The following is a 22327-nucleotide window of genomic DNA, read 5'->3' on the forward strand; positions in this document are numbered from 1 at the left end:
CTTTGAGAAGGAGTGCAATCTTATTTGCATTACTTTTCTATATTTTCCTTTAAATAACTTAAGACACTTTTCTTAGTTAATTTACATATTTTATCTGCCCTCCTTTTTGTTATTAAAATGGATGGATTAAATTGATTTCTCAATATATTTTTCATTAAAATTTTGCTTTTTTCAATCCTTCAGATTGGTCTTTTCTTTCACCAATAAATTTCTTATTTAAAGGGATATTTTGTAAAGAATTAAAGTTCATTTATGAAATTGGTAAATTTCCGTAATGAATTTTATATTAGGTATAACTTGTCTTAAAATTAAGATATATATTGAATTCTCTTGGGTTAATATTACCGAGTCCATGTCCAACATGCAATAAAAGTTGTATCATTGAATCCAGTATTGCAAGATATATTTCTTCTTTTGTCCAATTGGTATTAGATTGTTCGAAAAGTTTTTTTCGTTTTATAAGGAAATAATAGACGCACAATGTTTTTTGTTTTATATTAGTTTATTGAATTATGCACGAACGTAATGATAGAAATATAACGAAATGAATTATACCTAATGCAATAAAATAATATAAAACAGAAATTGTTGTTCATCTATTATTATCTTATAAAACGAAAGAAACTTTTCGGACAACCTAATATTTATATTAAGATGTACCATTGGAGACAACTGATCTCAAAAAATAATGAAGATAATATATGTATCAATATAAATATTTCTTATGAATAAATTTTAATTTTATTTTTTTAAATATAAAAATGCATTAGTACGTATCTGTTTGTCCTACCTGTATTCTAGAATATATTCCTAATCCAACTACAGTATGATATAATCATTTTGACAAATCGATATCAGTATCAAATAGCTTAGCAATTAATGCACGATACATAACAGTGTTTAATGTAAGATCGTAACGATTAATCATTCTTACAATACGCACAATAAAATGGTCATCTTTTTCTAACAGAAGCACTGGTACTAGTTTATTTGCGAAATTCGTAAGATCTAAAAAGGATAGTAAAAATTAAAAAATTTATACTTATTACATATTTGTATAACCAATACACTTTATCTTACCTATTGGATCAAAATTGCTATATTGATTCTAAACTAGAAATTGCAGAAGAAAACAAGCATATACTGGAAATTTTTTACAAAATACATTTAATAAAATGGTCATTATTTTTACTCTAAGAGAAATATCTTTTATAGTATACAGTAATTTTCACTTACAAGGATCAGTATATATGATACTAGTTTCTGAAAAGAGTAAACTATACGAAAATGACTACAGTTAATTATAATTGTTATTTTAAATATCATCTCCAACATATTAGAAAAAATTTTAACTCATGTCTAAGTAACAAAAAAGCTTCTATAGGTTGTTAATTTGTTAAGTATATTTCAGCAAAGAGCATAATAGTTGCAGCATTAATCTTACAGAAATGAATTTGTGATTTTACCATACTGTACATATCTTTAACTAATATATATGCTAATTCCCACAAATTTGTCTTGGCTAAATTAATCAAAGCGTATCTATCAATATCAAATGATATTTGGTAATATACAGTAATCACTCTAGTTTGGACTATAAGGTGCATAAAAAATAAAATATATTTATGAGAATTTTTAAATAAATAAACATTTAATTATGTATCTTTATTTTATTTATAGTAATAATAGGTCACATATTGGTTTTTGCCTATTGTGATCTTATCTCAATGAATACAAAGATTTTTCTTATTTTCTACTCCCATATTCTAATCATCCTTAATTTAAGTAAATCTTTATTTTATTATAGTAAATTATGATAGAAGTGAACAAGTTCATACAAATTTAGCATTTATGATTTAAAATAATATAACACATAAATTTTATACTACAATTTGAGAATTAGCTAATAACATTTTATGTAATCGATAAAAACTTATCTAATTATTTTTGTCAGATTTAAACAACAAAAAGATATATATGTACATATATATATATATATATTCACTATTTTAGTTTATAAGTATAAAACTTAATTTAAAAGTATAAAATATGTATACATAGAAATATATGTATGCCCAAACATAAAAAAGAAATAACATAAATAAACACCCAAGAATAACTATAAAGGGAATTTAAAAAAGACCATTCAATATTTATATGATACATAAGACGCATTATACTGGTACTAAGTCATTTATCATAATGATAATCTATGTTTACTAAGGCTTGTTTATTCAGTATGCTGTGTATACAAATATTATATGGTTTTTTTGGACACTGTATAAATTATGTTTGTGACAACAGCAAATATGTAAAACAAGAAATTTTATTTTTTTTTTTACCTATTGTATGTAATTTTAAAGAATAATTTTCATCTTGTACATTATCACTGTTATCTTCTTAATTCCTTGTGTCCTTCTCAAATATATTTATATGTTCATTTGTCTCTAATAATCTCTCTGATTCATTTACCGTAGAACATGAATCTGGTGATCCAATGCCTTGATCATATTCAAATAGTATATCTTCTTTTATTCCTTGAATTTTGTTTTTATTCTTAAGAAATTTTTTAAAGGATGACAGTATATTATAATTTATTTTACAATTTAGTTTATGGATAATATTAAAATTTACTTCCTCAGTATATGATTGTGTGCTTATACATTCTTGTAAAATAATTTCTATAATTTCTAGATCCAGATGTCCTATCTTAAGCAATAAATTTTTCAATGTAATCCAATATTCACCGGGCATAATATATTCTTTCAGCATTTTTGAAACCCAATTTATGAATTCAAAGCCATTATTATTCACAATAGTTCACAGTGTATCATTAATCACTTTGATAGAATATCCAGTTCTTTTCATCCGTTCAATGGTATTGAATGCTATATCATTGGTTAAAACTTTTAACTCGTATAATTTTTTTATATTTTTAATATATAACGATTATATTATATAATATACAATATATAAGATTCATTTTTCTCTGATAGTACACAATTTCTACTTAACTTTCTTTTTTTGGGAGTATTATTAGTACCATTCTGGTTAGTACTGTTACATTTTTGACTTAATAAATCTTTGCTCTTATATGAATCTTATATGAATTCTTATTTGGAATATGTATTATATTATTTCCTTCTTTAACAAAGTTTTTATTGTTACAGTCTGAATTGTAATTTTCATTATATTTATCTTTTTTTAAATTTTGATCTAATTTTGATAGCCAGTACATCTGTCTTCTTTTTATCCTTATTTTGTCTATAATTGATTTAGTATGTTGTTTCCATGTAAGTTGTGTGTTTAAGTGGAGTCCTAGATATTTAACTTGCCTTCTTTATGTTATGTGAGTGCCATTGAATTGGATGTAATATGGTAAGTGTAATATGGTTGCATTTACTGGGGTTTGCTTTAATTTTTTTATCTTGTAGCCATTTTTCTATTTTTGTGATGTGCTCTTGTGGTAATGTGACTGCTGTTTCTGGATTAGTGTGCCTGACTTATAATCTTTCTTACAACACAACTTATTTACCCTCACCTACTATATTTTTATACCGACTAGAAGTACAAGGAGGCAGGCACAAGTTACCATAAGTTACGAACATGCCTGTTATCAGTTAAGAAGATTAGAAAGTACAGAATTATTCGAATAATTAATTCAAACAAGAAGTGTTTATATTAACAGTTATACCGTAAATAATTAGTACATGAATTTTATAAAATTTTCTTGATTCTTTCATAAATTCATGACATTAAATTCAAAATCTTATTACAAAGAATGCAAATAAGATTATACAAATCTTTCACATAAATTACAAGTACAATTAAATGTAGGGTATGTTAAATTAAACAGAAAAAGATATTTTTAATTATATAAAAATTATACGTTTCTTTTAACTATGGCAGTAATATAATTTTTAAAGCTTAATAAAAACAGCGCTTATTTCACACTACTACAGTTGTTACAATTGAAAATACTGAGAACGGCAAAATCCAAACCAGTTGGCTACTGAAATTCTCATAGAAAGAAGATTAAAAAGAAAACACCCACCTGACCTCGCTAAAGAAATAAAATAGTCAAACTCGAAAATGGTATATCGCTAGGGGTAGCCATCCACATGTTATTTACGAATTAAGTTAGAAAAATTTACCAAATGTCCAGCTCGACAAATTGTAAAGTACAAATTAAATAATAAAATAAAAAAAAATTTCATACTAGCTACGTACAATGTATTTCAATCCACTTACCGCGTTTACATACATGTATATATACACATAAAAGATATAACCTAGCAAACACGAAGATGGCACCTCGCTGGGGGTAGCCACCCACATGCTATATTTATTTTTATTTTATTTTTTTTACCAATAAGATATAACACTTTACCAAATATCCTTCGGGACAAATTGTAAAAAGAAACCAAAATAAACTAAAAACTAAAAAATGTATATATAAAAAAATTCTTGAAATAAGACCCCGCTGCGCGACAGTCGTGTAAATGATTTATGATGTCAACCACTGATTGGAAAGTTGCATTTCAATATAATAAAGCAATTGTGAACGTTTCTAGCACCTATATCCAACCTCAACGAAAGATTGTCCACGATATTTTTTCTATATGCAGGTATACCTCTCTAAAATACGCTTAAGAGCCTAGAAACACAATACATTGAACTGTCTCTATGGGGTATCTGAAGAGAATCAACGGAATGGTGTGCTTAAGCTGTTTCATTTGTCAAACACGAACTAAATGCGCCTTAGAAGTTGTTACAGCGATAATATCCACGTTATTTTTTACTATTTGACAATGAACCTTTAGACTTTGTCCTTACCTTTGCACACGGCCCAACACCCAATTTTCTCCATCCCATAGGGTACTCAGGATCCTCTCCAGACTCCTCAATTCCTACAAACTCAACATATAAAACTGCGAACATTCGACCACAAGACTTGTCTTGGATATAGTCTTAGCCGCGATTTGAACAACTATTTTAATACTTTGTAACTTCGCTACTTCATTGTAATATTGTACTTAACCACTTTAGTGAATAAAAGCATATAAAAATATAAAAGGATGGTCAAATTAAGCTATTGCTCAGCTCTTCCTTTTTTATCACGAACTTTACGTGACAAGGTCTACGATCAAATATAATTTTATGATAACCATTACTTAACATTTTTTGTTATCTCCATACTTTTTAACTGTGGAGATATTTGACAGATTGGTTATTCGACATAAAAATTATATCCAATCGTTAGCTTTAACTTTATAGAAACTGTTATTTCACGTTAGGTATTTACATTTACTTTCCACGTTTACTTTTCACGTTTAATATTACAATACAAAGGGGAAGAGGAAAGATCTAGCCAAAAAAGTAGTGTCAGAGCTATTTAGAATTGTAAAAAAATATCTAAGTATTGAGGGAATATTTTACTGAAAAAAAAAAAAAATCCACTAACGGATCTCACGTACATTATTATTAAAAAAAATAGTACCCGAAGAATACAGCAGTCTTTCCACGGAAAAACAACATTAATTGCTATGTGTACAAACTTATAAAACGATTTGCAAAAATCATTCAGTCTATGGTTGAGGTTCGTAAACGGTATTATCCAAATTGTTATAAGCCATTTGTTCATCGATCCAATCACGCGCTGAGGCAACATTGGCATAAACACCTGGAGTTCCACCTTCCGCGCAACCGATTCCCCATGCTACAATACCTGCTTGCAAATACGTATTAGGTTTATTCTTCATGGGGCATACAAGAGGACCTCCTCCATCACCCTAAAAGAAAATTTTATATTCTATAATACATGATATATGATTTACATGATACTGCATGATAATACATGATAAAACAGCTATAATGGATTTGATGACTGATTATAGGATCTATGTGTAATAATTAATTTACTTTGCAAGTATCTTTGCCAGGCTCTCCACCAGCGCACATAAAGGTTTCGTGAAGAACGAAGTATTTTCCTAGTCTAGTTTCTCGAAGCTTGTTCTGACATTCCTTATGAGGCACTGTCGGTAATTCTACTTTCTTCAAGATTACTTGGTAGTGTCCTTCCTTACCTATAAACCAACAAACGTTCCAATGAGAAGTTCGAGAATTTTTAGAATAAGATTGAATAGATCTATTCAAATTGATAGATTAGAGACACGCTGGTTAGGTTGGTTGGGCACGAATTTATAACCGGAAAATCTTCGATTCTCAAATGCCGATTGAGTTTCGTAATTGTATTGTGTTTATATCAACACGCTTTCTAGTAGTTCGAAATCCGCGTAAAACTGTAGGCGTTCGCCTGGAGATCTTTACCAAAGATGTCTCTGCCCCAGCCACTAGCGAAACATCGAGAATTATCGAACACAGCATTTCGTTCTGGTAGGCAAACGAGATCCACGTTATCCACGAGATTCAGCGGCTCAGACAAGACCAAAATGGCGAAATCAAAAAATAGAGTGCCAGCTTTATAATTTTGGTGAACGATTACTTTTTCCACTTTACGATCTTGATGAGGATATATTTCGTCCTTAGTTTGCGTGTCCCATTCTCCAGCACGAACTTTCAACTCAGATGGTTGTTTTCTATTGGAAAATTATGAGTGTTTGGTTACAAAATGCCAAGTGAATCGATGTCAATCATAATATTTAGAAGGACTAGATTATTTACCCTTGCACACAATGAGCGGCTGTTAAAACAGCCAGCTTGTGAATCAAGGAACCTCCGCATTGATAAAGGTTCACTTTCTCATTTCCAATCATTTCTTCCTTCAATATAGCCACCATCCACGGGAACTCGCCAAATTGCGCTTCATTATCTTTGTCGCCGGTAATTCTGAAACCAACACCGTTGGGGTGTCTTTGCCCGCAACCTTTTCTCTCGATTGGCGAGGGCGTAATTATTTCATCGGGATTAGTCCTGTCTGGTGGCTTACAACAGACGTCCAAGTAGTTCGCGCACTTGCTCCATGAGGCTCTGTATCGTTAACATATATGTGTATATTGTTGTGTATTATGTATTTCCATAAATCAATATTATAACGAAGATACAAAAACATAAGAAATAATTTATACAATGACACTATTAAGATCCAGTGATGTGTAAAAATTTCTGGCTAGACAAATTTCTCACTTCATATTTCAAAAGCCATATCAAAAGAATGTCGCTTTTATTACATAAACTGAAAAATCTATTTGAAGTAAATCCAAAGATAGTCTCATGCGGCATGCACATTCGATTCAATGAGAAGTAACACTCACACGAACAAGTAATAAACAAACCTGATACCCACATGTTTTGTTAGACAACGAATCATCGTACATGCAAAATCAGCTTTGCTATGTATTTATTCATACTCAATAAATATGTCTATATGTTCTTAGTGTAGATACAATTAATCCAATATTACCTGACAATCGTGCATTACTTCTGCCAATAACAGTACTAACACTTGCCATTTTGAGACTAATCTTTAGAACTCACCCCACATAACTAGTCTCATCATTGAAACCGAACCTGATATCAATGAGCGTTTCTCCATTGTCTGAAATGGTGCCGTTTCGACATAGGTAATACGGCACGCATGTACAGTCTTCTGGTGGTTGTTTCGGCTTGTTATCTGTACCCAAAATAGTCGCCGCTGTAGTGGAGGACGGTGGTTGTTGAGTAAATATGTCCGATATTAACGCATTCAAGTCAGCGCCCGCGATAGGAGCCTGAGTTGAAGAATTTGTCCCAGATAAGCTCGCTATCAAGGAATCCAATCCACCGTCGTTTTGGGGGGCTGATACAACCAAAGAAAAGCTGGACACGGCCAGTGTCAATAATATTCTCCACATTGCTGTGTTGAAAGTTCTGAAACAGATTAGATTCTATAGATTAGAGTGGATCTTTACAGTTTCGAGTGGATCTTTACAGTTAAGGTGCAATGGCTCTTGAGATCTTAAGTCCTTGAAATGCTATACGTAGGAACCATAGGTTAAAATGACGTTAAGCAGACCTTTCTCGGATTTGGAATAAACCCATGGGCAAATGGTCACGTTTCGAGAGGATTTACTTGTTCGGTCAATGAATGTTTTTGGAATGAAGATCCGATTCGTTCGATGCAAGAAAATAATCTTATCGCTTTCGAGGTAATAAAATATTTTTATGAAGAAAACTTGTTAATCTAGCCAGTCTCACAAAAAAAAAAAAAAGAGAGAAAATGCGGTTGGTCCATCGATAGTTTGCACATACTTGAATGTCCGCAAAAGAACAAAATCGATACTCAAATGGATGCCCCAAGGTAAATGTCTAGGGGCATTGCAGGAGATTATAGGTTGACTATGGTAATTTCATTTTGTTTTGCATATAAATAAGAATGACTTCACGAAGATGAAACCGGTATGACATGACGATATCCCTCCCTTCCTCTCTCCTTTCCCTTTAGATAACACAAAAATACGGAAAGCGTTTAGAAAAATTTACCGCAGGGGAAACTCGAAACGTTCAATCATTAACATTGACCATTATTCGTCTTTTATGTAATTTCATACTAATTTCTTCTAACGCTTTCAAAACATATACACAGGGTAATCATTCATAGTCGACATTAACGTCCAACGTAAAATAATTTATCTTCATTACACTAGTCGACGAGACAGATGATCAACTATATTGATAAATGTAATTGTCGTTTACCTCGATAAAAAAATACGTTTGATATTCTGGGAAATATTCGACTTGAAGAGACTATAGAAATCCGGAGAAGTTCACGGTCTAATGAATAATAATTGGTTGGTTTCGCAATATAATCGCAATCGTTGAAATTAAAGTAAGCGTTTCAAGGTTTCCTAGAAAAAATAATAATCGTTTCACTGCGTAACCAAACGTAAACCAACATTTGTCTATAAACTTCGTCATGGGTGGCTGAACGCGATTAATTGTACAGTATATTACGCAATGTTTTTAAATAATCCATAAATAAGCAAAATTTTCCTGTTCAAAATTTCCACGATTTATCGCGATAGCTTAAAAAAGATGTAAATAAAATCGTCAAAGCGGAAAATCGTAGAAACATGCAGTCAAAACAAGGATGCCAAGAACTCAGTGTAAAGCTTAACAAAGTATCGTTTTAATGGGAAATTATTATGTAAGCATCTGTTCCCGCATTCGTGTCAGATCGGGTATTCGTGACACTGACCTTTTTCTTGATCTACTTGACACTGTTATATGGAACCGGTTGACCACCCGGTTGGAACATTCACATTCTCGAACTGAAATATTCTTTAACTCTTTTACGTCGATTAACCGAACGAACTTGTCACTTGGATACAAAATCAACCATCAAAGATACTTTTACAGAAATTCCTCTAACCGTAATAAGTACATATGTATTTATCACATTTCAAGGAAACAAGTGTTCGTATTGCCCGTCAAGGACTTCCAAGAAAACTTCCAATAATTTCTTCATATCTTTACCTTCTTTTATATCTTTATAAACAGCGTGACACATGTTGTGCCTAGAATTTCTCTGTAGTTCCACAAGGTTTATTCACATAATTAAGAAACTGATTTTTTTACAAAAATGAAAAAACTAAAATTTATCATATTCCTATTAGTTTAATTTTTTAATTTCCTTAAACACCAAAAAGTATATAATTACAACAAAACATATTACGTTCGTTTAATACTTTGTGTATCAAAAACAATAGAGTACTCACTATAAATCGATCTTAAATATACGCTGCCGAGTTTTCTTCTGAAAGAGCTACGCGATAAAACGTCGAGCTCACGATTTCTTCGTTTGCACATATAGCAGCCAAGCTTCGGGCATTTATGAGAATTGCCCCCACCAATGATTTCATGATTCTTTATTCCAACGTTCATATATAACGCGTATTATGTTTCCTCTGAACTCTTAACCCATTGGGTATCGACGTGATCTTGCTCCCACCAGCTAGGTGGTATTCCCCATGCGCAACCATGGAACTTATACGAGCAAATTTCTTTCCTTTTCGGAATAGGTAGAATTCCCTTTTTTAACGATCTCGTTATTACTTATAAATTTTCACGCTATTATCTATCAATTGTACAACTTCTTACAATACGTACGTCTTAACGCTGATTTCCAAAGTCTGTTGATGTCCGAACTCGGAAATTTGTCTTTCGAGATGTTCATAATAAAAACTGAATTTAATTTCCTCTTGGACTCATTACCGAAACAAGTTTTCGTGAATTTAAACAGTGGTATTTCTAGTAGTAAAAATAAGATTGTAACAGGTCACTAACTTTGCGTATATTCAACGAACGATAACCTCTCGAGGATTTGTATCTATCTCCATTTAATTTCAACTGCTGTTGCTTCTAGAAAACGTGTCGGGAATTTAATATGTTCTTAGAATTCGCCATCTTTTTATGTTAAGGTCAAGTATACTCCTTAACTATTCTGATTTCAGTTACTTGTACATATTCCAAATCAAAAAAAGATACTAAAGTTATTTCTTTATAGTTAGTTTGTCCTTTCTTTGTTGTTTTGGGCATATAGGTCTAATACAAACAAACCATTCTTGTTCGCGCAATATCACCACAATTATATACTTTTCTCTGTTTTCCTAGTTAAAAACAACGAAGATAGACATATTATGATCACAGTGACATCGCGCGCACAAATCGTTTGTATCAGACTTTACTTGAATAAATGATTTGACGTATAATAATTCATTTATTTTACACTAGATGTCGCGACGATAGATAGATGATATCGATGCAATTTAGATGCGTTGTTAAAAAATAGGTCGCAACAATGTCCCGTTAATCGTTCTTATCAACTCGTGAGATTTTACAATAGCTGATATAACATTCACCTTATAATATATAGCGATGCATATCGTAGATAATTGATGGGAGAATATTATTATCTGGGAGAATATCATAATAGTGTGCATTGTTCACCTCCTAGTGACTCAAAACTGTAGTCAATATTTTTCTAACCGAATGACATAGTTTAATTTCATGGAATATTTAGAAGAAACATTTGTAGTTTTATAGGTTATATTTGTTATTGCTTCGAGCAAAAGTCGGTACACATTGCGTTTATTCGAACATAAAATATTTCTTTTCCTTCTTTATTATTTAATTTGTACTTTAAAATTTGTCCAGCTGGACATTTGGTAAATTTTTCTAACTTAATTGCTAAATAACATATTCTTTCTACAAGAATTTTGCTCGCTTCAGTAGCGACCTGATTTGGATGTATCGTTCTTCCCTTGTATCTTTCCGTGTACCTGCAGATTTTTCCTTGACCATTAGTACTTCTAAGTCTGCGTCATAATCCTCATTTCTGACATACCATGGGGCAACTATTTTGTTCTTACTATCTTGGATTGTAGTAATTCTAGCTGATTTATGTGGTTCATTATTACTGTCGAACAAAAAATATGGCTACGAGAAAAATCCATATAAGAAGGAGAGAAAAATAATAGAAATAAGTGCCGGCATGATAGATAATTTTATCAAACTGCCAAATTATCACATTCGTTACATTTACAAAGACGAATATTTTCTTGCGCTGTGTATTTTTTTATGGTACACAATTTTATGCAGTAAATGACACAAAAATATGTATCATAAATTAAAAAGACTAGATAAAAAATGTACAAATTATATTTATTTTCTATTACGCCCCGTAAGTTGCCAATTGTTGACCGATCCATTGCGAGTATTGCGCTACATTCGTGTAAACGGCAGGAATATTTGATGATCCGCAACCGATTCCCCAAGACACTATACCAACCTAAGAAAAGAAGTCCAAAATATTCTTTATACTCTTTTTTCTCATTTATAGACACCTCTAGAACGTAATACTTGAAGTAACGTGATACCTGAAAGTATTGTCCCGTAGCTGTAGGACACACAAGAGGTCCACCACCGTCTCCACGACATGTGTCCCTATTTGCTTCACCCCCAGCACAAACAAAAGAGTTATGTAGCTGAAAATACGTTCCTAATCTTGTGGTTCGAAGACGATTTTGACAATCGGTTCTGTCCACCAGAGGAAGTTCCACTTTCCTTAACTCAGTTTGATACGTTCCACCTGTGTTGCGACATTTGATTACGATTTGATAAATAGGAGGACGTTGCGATTACGTATAAATAAAAAAAGATATAAATGTCATAATGATCTTACCGAACGAGTTCTTTCCCCAACCTGTGCCGATACATCTAGTACCAGCAGGAAATGTTAATCCCTGCTGTGGCATACAAATAGGAGCAACGTTGACATTCAATTTCACCGGTCCGTTTAAAATGACTACTGCTATATCGTTGTATAGAGCAGCACTATAGAATTGGGGATGTGTTATTATGGCTTTTATGTTTGCGTCTTGAAATGGTAATGGTTGATCGCCAGCTTGATTTTCCAAATCCCATTGACCAAAACGCGCTATCGGTCTACCATTTCCTAAACTAACAAGCTATATTTTAATATCCTTTTCTCGTAAATTTTAGTATTCAATAATCAAGTTGAATTTTCAGTTATAAAATTTTTATAATCTTACTTGGTAACACAGTGCGCAGCCGTAAGGACAGCGCTCTTGGTAATCATAGATCCTCCGCATTGGAATAGATATTTACCATCTGATTGTATTGTTAACAGAGCTACCATCCACGGAAACTCGGCGAAATACGTTTTTCCAGTGTCCGCAGGGTAAGGTTGGGCTGCGAGAAAAAAAAACATCAGATTCGATTAACTTAATGTTCCATTAATTTAACAATTAATTTACAACAATCTATGTACCTGCCGCGTACGTTTTATTCTGAATACCACACCCAGGTTGCGAGAAGGATGCTTCACCATTCGTGATACTCTCTCCTAATCCACCTAAATCGCGATTTCTTGCTACATTGATCGTAGAAGAGGGTCGACAACAAATTTCGTCCGTATTCCCACACACGGAGAACCTTGGGTCGATAACACCAGCTCCATCCGTACCGACAGAGTTTCCTGGCGTGCATAACCAACTTTTCATGCAATAACAAGCTTGAGAAGTCCCAGGATTTCTAACGGGCCCGATAACCACTGGAATTCCATTTCCATAGCCTGTATTTATCCCCTGACAACAAGAGGTCGGCACAGGGCATGTCTGTTGATTGTAAGTTACCAAAGGATTCACGATCCCGACGTTTACAGGAATCACGACCCCATTGTTGCACTGGATTGCATTTCCACATAATACACAAATTTGTGGAGAGATAACCGGAGGATTGGTTACTACAGGATACTGGATCACGCTGGTCGGTCTGCAGCACACCATGTTGCTGCTGGGACACTGGATATATTGCAGACGAGGATTGATTACGCCTTCTCCACCATAGCCGATGATTCCGTTTACATCACATTGAGTTACAAGCACACAGACACAGATTGGGACAGGTTGAAGGTCTGTGGTTGGAAAAATCACCGGCGGGAGAGTCGAGGTGGTCGTTGCCTTCGTAGTGGTAGTTGTCTTCATAGTAGTAGTAGTAGGTTTTTTTGTTGTAGTTGTAGTAGGTTTCATAGTAGTGGTGGTGGTGGTGACTGTTACGTTCCGTAGATGACAACACACTTCCAAATCCCCGGTGCATCTTCGGTATCTGTTTTGACATAAGAAACCATTAGTCAACCAAACGAATTAATTTTATTGGTAGTATAGACAAATTTACCGAATGTTGATTATTCCAATGTTTTCTGTAATTATGGTACCGTTAGCGTCACATAGGTAGTAAGGAACGCAAATGCAGTCTGCGGTTGGCGGGGTGGTTGGCACATTCTCTATCTTCTGGATCTTTTTCTTCAGTTTGAGTAGATGAAACAAGAATAAGGGTGACGAGGCACTGTGAAACGTACTGTCCACTTTTCTCACCTCTTCGTTCGATTCGTTAGAAGATATTATTTTTGAAATCATCAAGAAGATCGTGATAAAGTAAACTAGCACAAAAGGCCGCAGCATGGCTTGTTTTCTATTCGCTGGTTCGTTCTGTATTGAACGACTTTTAACACGACTCGTCGTTTATGTATACAGGATGTGTCGGTTTCCTGATATACTGGGAATATCCAGATTTCATGCACAAGGCTAATAGGTTGTTTTATTATATGGACCAAGTTCTCAATTTTCTAAACAATAGCGCAACTACGTCACGGTTTATCCACTGGCTCGAAGATGCGGCCAGATAAAAATTAATGTTCCCACACACGTCGCTGCTCATCGTGACAAAATGTTTACGAACTCTTCTTTCTGTTTGGTTATACTATATTTAGTCAAGAGCTCTTTTGATACGCTAGGCTTGTCTATAATAAAATCGTTGACAATATCCACTTATACTAGAGCGATTATTTGAGCAACTCGTTGTAACGAATACAAAGAGTGACCCACTTACCTAGTAAACCATTGGCTATTACAAAAGTATCGGCATAAAATATTGTAATGACTAGCTACGAGTTAATCTGCTCGCGAAATAAATAACTTATGTTTAAATAGCGTCGGACAAATTAACTTGGGTGTTCCTGATGACGATATTTGAAATTAAATTTGAAGACGGAGAAGGAATGAAAGAAGAAAAGATATTGCGCTTTAGTCACGATGCAAAAAGTGCTACACAAAAATCCTGACAGTTAATCATCGAAACGCAGCGACGTGATTGCTTCTACCGGTTGGAAGTGTGCGAAACGATTTGTGCTCGGCGACGCGTATGTCGTATAAAACGTGAACAGTTTCCATGAAATCCATCGTCACGCAAAGGTTGATGGTTTCTGCCTGTAAAATGTGATATCTTCCTTTTCTTTTTTTATACGCGATTTTCTGATAAAGAACAATTAAACATCGATTACTTCTCTCGAGTTAGGTTATATTTTGAAATAAGCAGTCGTTTAAATTGCAGATTCTTTAATAAACATCGATAATCATGATACAAATTATCAGACTACGTACACTTAAATAATGTCACGCCAATAACATAATATTAATAATATAGTAGTACAAATAACATTAATGATAAGAAAAATGATGAGATGCAAACATATATAATATATCATGGTAATACGCAAAATTTACCGCAAAATTACAGTGCAGAAATGGCGAGCGCATCGTTGTGAAAAGATCGAAACTAAATTAAAATATGGATATGTCCTTTTTTTCATTCGCATCAAAATAAATTCAAAATAAATAAGCATTCATCGTACTATTGATCATCATCAAATTACAAAATTAGTATTCGCTTTTTTCTCTCGTGTGTTCTTGGAGATTCTAAAAAATTTCGTCACATTCAATGGCTCGCCATATAATACATAATATGCTTGACAAAGGAGTGATCATGCGATCGAAGAATAATCGCGCGGAAATTAACATTTGTACAATTCTTGTTGGATTATCGGGAATAGTGTTGAGATATATCGGGGATGAACGAAATGTGGAACGAGTAAGGAATATTACAGCGTAATAACCATCGGAATTAACTAACTTCTCTGTACTTTTTAGGGCTCTCGTCTGGCTGCTATTACTACGTTATCACCTGCCGCTCATAATCGTAAACCACACTGGTATCAGATTACTGTAACGTCATCTCGCGTTTTATAGTGAATCATCTACTATACGTACTATACGTATAACGCTAGCGACAGTGCACGTAGCAAACGCAACATGGCTTCCTTCTTTAATTATTTCGCGCATTGTTTTTATATATACTATAAAAAGAAAGTCGCAGGTCACGTTACAATTTACGATATATCAGCAGAGTAAAAATTTTTTTCGATTATTCCTCGCATTTATTATCTTCGTGGACTGCTATACATCATTATCAATAGATAATACTTAATTACAACTAGTATTTATGTATATATTATTATGTTAGTAATTATATAAATATTAGGAATACAATATCTTTATAAACAATTCAATCTTACGGCAAATATAGAAACGGCAGTCTATGTATCGACCCTTAAATTCTTTATGACATTAATTTTACTTAACATTAATAAATTCCACCTAGGGAAAAAATTCAAAAAATATAGAAATTTAACAAAAGTAACAAAACATAATTCCCGAGATTTGGGATCTCTAGTTTACCCATTAGGAGAACAAAAAAAGACAATAAGACGCACGAGCCATAGTTTTGATCTCGTTCTTAGAACTTGTTAAGTCTCTCTCCCCTTGAATACAGTCAATCTATGGTACAGAAGTATTCGGTAATCATAATGTATCTCCAGGAGTAATATGGTCATTCTTATTCGATAGATAATGATATCCTAACACATAAATACCAATAATTACTATATAATAGGAACTTGAACATAAAAGACTCTGTAATAGAAATCTAATTAATGTACATATAATCTATATCTATAAACTCATTGTTCTATCCATATGAAGAAACTTCCCGAAATTTCGATTAAAAGTTACGACACAGAATTCGATCTTACATAGAGGAAATATTTGTGCAATGCAACTCTACAAAGAGCAGGAGTGACTGTTCTTCCTCTCTTATCTCGTTGCGTGCACAAACAAGTATCAGAAGCAAATCTGAAGTGCTATTGAATTGCATGAGACAATTCTAATACGATTTCAAAACCGCCCAATAGGTTACGTCTCCTCAGACATAATCTGCAATATGATGAGCCGATACTTTTACATACGACTGTGCAACTGTTTGATTACTAATTGTGAAATCTATTAATAAAGTATTGCGGAAAACAATTTTTTTCTCATCTTTCCTTAAATACTTTTGTTAAATGTTATCGCCAAACGATAAACTGCGTTTGAAATCCCCTGTGAAAGCTAACCTTAAATCTACTTGTCACTAGATATGAAACTACGCAAAAGAAAAATTTTCGATTACTCGAAAATAAATTTACCAAATAAAGTATAAAGAATATACTAAATGTTCGATATTATCGCTTAATCTAATTCAAAAATATTCCCAAAACTACAAAAGTAAACTCGCTGCAGAGAAACTAATGCATTCACCCGCTCGTTCATCTGTGTTAATCCCGAATGCATGAGAGCGATATTTTACCGCGCGATCTTCCTACAACCATGTAGTCTTCTTTCTTTGTTTTCTTATTAAGAACAATAAAGACAGATATATGAACGCAGCGGAATAGCGCGGTAAAATGTCGGTCGTATACATTCAGGGTTAATATGACAGAACGATACATACTTGTACAATTCGACTTGACACGTTTGGACGAATGTGTGTCGGAAGACCAAAGTGAAATACGCACACTAAGAAAGATCGGTGAAGCGGCGAACAAAAAAGCCACTGCCTGGAAAGAGCCACGAATCTGACCGTCAGCTATCGAAGTACCGATCAAAAGAATGTAAACATCACGACTAATTGCTGGTATTCTCGTTTCGGTGACCTTCGACGAAACTCACAGTCGAGACACAGGAACGAGAGGCTTTGCAAATTCGTCGGTTTCATCAAAGTAATTAAACATCCATAAATATATCTAGAGACGACTATGCGTGATTTCACTTTTTAATCATTTCGATAATTATTTGGATTAGTCGAAAATGACGAGCGTCATGAAAGAAGTCTGGTAAATTAAAAGTATAAAGTACAAGCTGCAAACTTTTGTATATATTCTACGTACCTATTTATTAATTGTTAAGGAACTATAAAGTATACACTTTAAAAGGAACTTTATTTCATTGGTCCCTCTCGTCGGTAGCTTAAGAAAAGCTAACCTTAAAAAGAAAAACTTTTTTCTTATAATTTTGGTTAACCGTTAGTAAAGTACAAACGCAGTCTCCATGTTACACTTAATATTGGTAAATAAAACTGCGTAAACACTTTCAAGTCGCAATATCATATAAGAATTGCTTCGTTTGATCTCAACTCAAATAAATGTAGTTCTCTCTGTCCATTGACGTGTCTCAATAAAAAAAAATCCTGGCTCGAGGAATTTAAGATCGAGAAACGTGATTTGCTTTTGTTAAACGGTTTATAGAGAATTAGTACATTGCCCCCGATTTTGTAAAAATTTTGATGTAAAAATTGTTAAGTATTCTTATTCACATTATCACAGTACATATACGTTTGAATCAATCGAATTCAATTCGTTCTTATATCGGCGTAAAACTCTGTTTAAGATTAATGTTAAGAAATATATGTGTCCGTGAACATTACGCAAATGCGATAAATGTATATGAATTTAAAAAAATATATTTATAGTATTAAGTGAAAAATAGAAAAATAGAAAATCTACGTAAATTTATATAAAAATAAATATTTGTTCGCAATACTGCAAGCAACAGCTATTGCGTTAAAACGACACGTTTGACGAGAATATATGGCACCACGTTTCGTATAATTCCTACAATTAACAATAAGATCTTTGGAATGCAGCCTCTCAATTATCTAGACGATTCGTGTTACAAGAACGGTCTACTTTTTTTAGAAATTTCGCAGTTTATTTTACATTTTCTTTTCACTATGTGCCATATTGCACGAATAGGAAGAAGTAAATACAATGTAAGAAAGTGAAAAGCAAATATAATCGAGTGAAAGAAATGTAAAATAAACCTTCACCCCGGTAGATTAACGTGATAGCAACTTTGTTGCACAAATCGTTGCTAGAAATTAAAACGCATGCCCTTCTAAGGCAGTTTAAATCATTGCTTGTTTTGAAAAGATACGACAATGGTAAGATTACCTGTCAGCAGATGATATATCGAAACGTTTGTAAAGTTCGAACCATCTGTCCTTCGAAATCTTCAAGGAAAAGCAGTTGGATACTTTGATATTTTATGATACGATGTGTTCGAGTGTCGTGTGTATTTTACTTGACGCGTCGTTTGCCCATGGAGTTTCTCAATAGCTTGAACGTGTTCACTGTCGCTAATGTTCCAGGCTTCTGGCTCTTCGGGCAATACTTAACCGTATGTGCCACGTCTCCATATGCACCGCAAATTGGACACGTATAGGCCCTAAGGATTCGAAGAAAAAATAGTGTGAATATAATTTGAAGATTATTCCTGAGATTTTTTCTTTTTAACACTTTTTCTGAAGCTTAATAATAATAATTTACCAATTCAAAATATCAATGATTCAATAAGTTATGAGTCAGTTTATAAAGTTCTTTTTCAAATAGGATGATTATTATAAAATTTCATTTGTTTTATTTACAAGTTTGTTATTATATAATAAAAAAAAACAGTAATAGATATATATATAGTAATGATCTGTAAAGTTTCACTAATGGTATTAGATCAATTCTGTAAGAAGACCTTGGAGTAATAAATTATAAGTTTGGACTACAGAAGGCCAGATAAAATATATGGGAGGGAGAATTAAAAGTTCAATTTACCTCAAAACTGGACAAGAAACGCGACCTTCGGCATCTTTTAATAAGTGTTTCCTATAATAAGCCTCTTCTTCACCATTATTTCTACAGAAGACGCATTCTGTGGGTAAAGGTTTCTTATTCTTTTTGCGGCGTGGTATTTCTGGCACTGTAAAATTGTCTAAATCTGGACAGTATTCAAAATCACGCCCATTTTGACGGAACTCTTCCATTACTTCATCGACTACACAGATAAATAAAATTACATGAATTGTTTTTGTTCAAAGTACATAGAAAAGGAAGAAAAACAAATGAAAAGCAATCAAAGTGAAATAATGTATGAAGAATAAATAAAAAGTAATTCTACATGAGAAACTTATAAGTGAAAAAATCGCATTAAAGATAATCGTTAGTCATCGAAAGCTTGCGAAGGTGATGGAACGATTACAAAGAAATACAATACTCCGCGGATATAATCGTGTCTAGTTTATTTTCGTCGAGCGACGGCTTTTTCGAGGTCTAATGCGAGAAAGTGTAAGTCGAGAAAATAACGGCCATAAGTCTTGTGTTTCATAGTTTGTAAACAGATTCGTCCTAATTTTTCGAGTAACGAAAAACAACATTGTCGTGTAATCGAACATAAATATTATTTCTGACAATTATTATGATTGTCACGACTTAAAAGCCATCGAAAGATTCCGAAAAAAATATTTATATTGATAACACATTCTCTGCGAAAACAATATTGAAAACACATTCTCTAACAATAAAATTTCTGTGTTTTCATTTTGAATAGATGTGTTGAGATACGAATATTACCGTGGTGGTAATATTCTATACTGTGTAATAATGTATATATCTATACATATACTGTGATAGTTATCATCTTTCAACTCCCTTAACCTACGGTGGAACAAAAAACGTGCCATTTTCTGTTTATGTTTACTCGATCTCGAATATCTGTATCACGGTAAGAACGATCACTTGTATCGTTTCTTTTTCTTTCTTTGTCTTTTCTCTTCGAAGAAACAAATAGTCGAAATGTTGTTACGTGTTCATAAAATATTGGTAAAATACGAATTAAAATATAATTATATGCATTTAGTGATTAAACTAGCAGGTGATATTTTTTACTTGATTCGGTGAACTCGGTCGAATATGCGTTTCTAGCGATCGTGAAGGACGAGTTATTCCGCAAGAACGTTTTATGTAGAATACAGAATTCCTCTTATCGATTCGTTTGTTTACAAACTATGTAAGGTATCTGCTAATCGGAACGCGATCTCATCGCGCATTATGAACCATGATATGTACACGCAATTTCAAATTGAAACACAATATCGAAACATTAAAAGCTATAATCACTACCTAATTTATCGAATTTTAATCAATAATCAATCTACCGAACAGAAAAGATTTGGTAACATTTCGTGTTACATATATAAGAAACACGTTGCTTGTGGATTGGTGTGACGCGTTTCTTGTTTTTAGCGAAACAAATGATCATCGATGACAGTTCATATTCATCGTAAGTCATAGTGAATTCATAATGAGAAAACTATTGTGGTTACGTCTGAAGATTATTTACGCTACTATTTAGTTAATATGATTTAATAAAGAAGAAATATTTCGTAAATATATATAATATTTACGAAAATATTATGACGCAGGGATTAGAATTTGCTGTAGAACGCATCGTGTTATTAAATTACGTCATTTTAAATAGGGAACAGAAGCAAAGAAGGAAAGAATAAAATTTCTACAGAATGAAAAGTATGAAGATGCTATATCGTTTACGACGCAGAAGATTACGTTACGTTACACAATGCTACGTTACATCATCTACATACGTAATTTGGAAATTTAACATAGACTAAAATAGCTTTTTATCTCGCCGGCTCTAAAGATCGATATAAAATCGATAAAGAATTCTGTCTCGCTTCGATCGATCTTCAACGTTAGTATTACTTAAAGATTCTTCCAGCAAATTCCATATCTTCGAAATCGTGGAAAATTATAGAAATATCCTTGAAAATAATCAATGCTAAATCAACTTACCATCTGGAAGTGACGAGTTTGGTGTTTCGATTGTGAAATTGGAAAACAATCTCTTGATTTCCTCTTCGAGACTAGTGTTGAACGGATAAAACATGTTCGATACCTCTGGCAATGGAAGTGTTTGCGTGCACAAGATATGCATTGTGAAAGTAAACGAAGAGAAGGTGAAAATGAGAAAGACAGGTGCACGACTTTTCACGAGAAAACGTATGAAAATGTAGAAACTGCGGAAAACAGCGAGCGAAACGTCCCGATCCGACACAGACAAGTTTCGAGATTCAACTGCCGAGCTAGGATGTCACACCATGTTACTGTGAGCCACGATCGCTACCAAAGGGCCCGATGGTGGGGATGGTGCCTCTACACTTGGGCCTGTATGTAAATATATGTAGGTACATACGTAATACGATTCCAATAAAACATACAGTGATCGATTTTAAGCGTTTCCAATGAAAAAATACTTGAATTAGTGATCGAATAATGTAAGGTGACCTTAAAATTTATAAATTGTTTAAAAATTTGTAAATGTAAATTGTAAAACGTAAATTAGTACATTCTGTTGGTACCAAAAATATTGAAATTACCATTTCCTGAGTTTTGAAACAACTTTGTTAAGCTTTTATTAGATATTGGTAATGAAAGTGTTTCAAATTTAATTCTTAGACAAAAGAGCGAATCGAGATGAAACGAATGCCGTATCAGGATATGTTTGTATTATCTGAATACTTTTGATCTCTCCGCGCGATGACAATGACTTTAAATTGTAACTTAAATCCGCAAACGTTATATTCCAGGCTACGAAAGAAGACACAGTTTTTCACTCATTTATTTTTAATGTCAAGATGCATATCAGTTATATAAAAATACTGTTAGAAAACGATCGTTCGCATTGCGGTAGTTTTTAACGATCGGCTCGTTATAGTTTGACGGATCGCTTTTGCGGCAACTTGCGGTTCC

The 22327-nt window shown here is 33.1% G+C and overlaps 3 protein-coding genes across 7 annotated transcripts; all 3 read right to left on the minus strand.

Annotated features, from left to right (window-relative positions):
• Positions 1-5460: 5460 nt before the first annotated feature.
• LOC132913945 (phenoloxidase-activating factor 2-like) lies at positions 5461-9869 on the minus strand. Of its 3 annotated transcripts, none has more exons than XM_060972636.1 (6): positions 9717-9869; positions 7531-7869; positions 6685-6990; positions 6331-6599; positions 5923-6086; positions 5461-5792 (listed from the first exon to the last, which is right to left on the minus strand). In XM_060972636.1, exons 2-6 carry the CDS (start codon positions 7851-7853, stop codon positions 5589-5591), a joined length of 1266 nt encoding a protein of 421 aa, XP_060828619.1. In that variant the 5' UTR covers positions 7854-7869; positions 9717-9869; the 3' UTR covers positions 5461-5588. The 3 variants fall into 3 exon arrangements, with proteins under 3 accessions (XP_060828619.1, XP_060828618.1, XP_060828620.1); XM_060972635.1 differs by having other exon boundaries at positions 7498-7869; XM_060972637.1 differs by lacking the exon at positions 9717-9869 and adding an exon at positions 9197-9339 and having other exon boundaries at positions 7498-7869.
• A 1633-nt stretch (positions 9870-11502) lies between these two features.
• Positions 11503-14523, minus strand: LOC132913938 (phenoloxidase-activating factor 2-like). Of its 2 annotated transcripts, XM_060972621.1 has the most exons (7): positions 14410-14523; positions 13696-13823; positions 12791-13626; positions 12552-12711; positions 12182-12459; positions 11877-12088; positions 11503-11788 (listed from the first exon to the last, which is right to left on the minus strand). In XM_060972621.1, the coding sequence occupies exons 3-7, from the start codon at positions 13548-13550 to the stop codon at positions 11672-11674; spliced, it is 1527 nt and encodes a 508-aa protein (XP_060828604.1). In that variant the 5' UTR covers positions 13551-13626; positions 13696-13823; positions 14410-14523; the 3' UTR covers positions 11503-11671. The 2 variants fall into 2 exon arrangements, with proteins under 2 accessions (XP_060828604.1, XP_060828603.1); XM_060972620.1 differs by lacking the exon at positions 14410-14523 and having other exon boundaries at positions 13696-14264.
• A 387-nt stretch (positions 14524-14910) lies between these two features.
• Positions 14911-21675, minus strand: LOC132913950 (nanos homolog 1). Of its 2 annotated transcripts, none has more exons than XM_060972644.1 (3): positions 21371-21675; positions 19337-19556; positions 14911-18956 (listed from the first exon to the last, which is right to left on the minus strand). In XM_060972644.1, exons 1-3 carry the CDS (start codon positions 21510-21512, stop codon positions 18809-18811), a joined length of 510 nt encoding a protein of 169 aa, XP_060828627.1. In that variant the 5' UTR covers positions 21513-21675; the 3' UTR covers positions 14911-18808. The 2 variants fall into 2 exon arrangements, with proteins under 2 accessions (XP_060828627.1, XP_060828629.1); XM_060972646.1 differs by lacking the exon at positions 21371-21675 and adding an exon at positions 20447-20510.
• Positions 21676-22327: the final 652 nt, after the last annotated feature.

Source organism: Bombus pascuorum, chromosome 14 (genome assembly GCF_905332965.1).
Source record: "Bombus pascuorum chromosome 14, iyBomPasc1.1, whole genome shotgun sequence".
NCBI lineage: Eukaryota > Metazoa > Arthropoda > Insecta > Hymenoptera > Apidae > Bombus > Bombus pascuorum.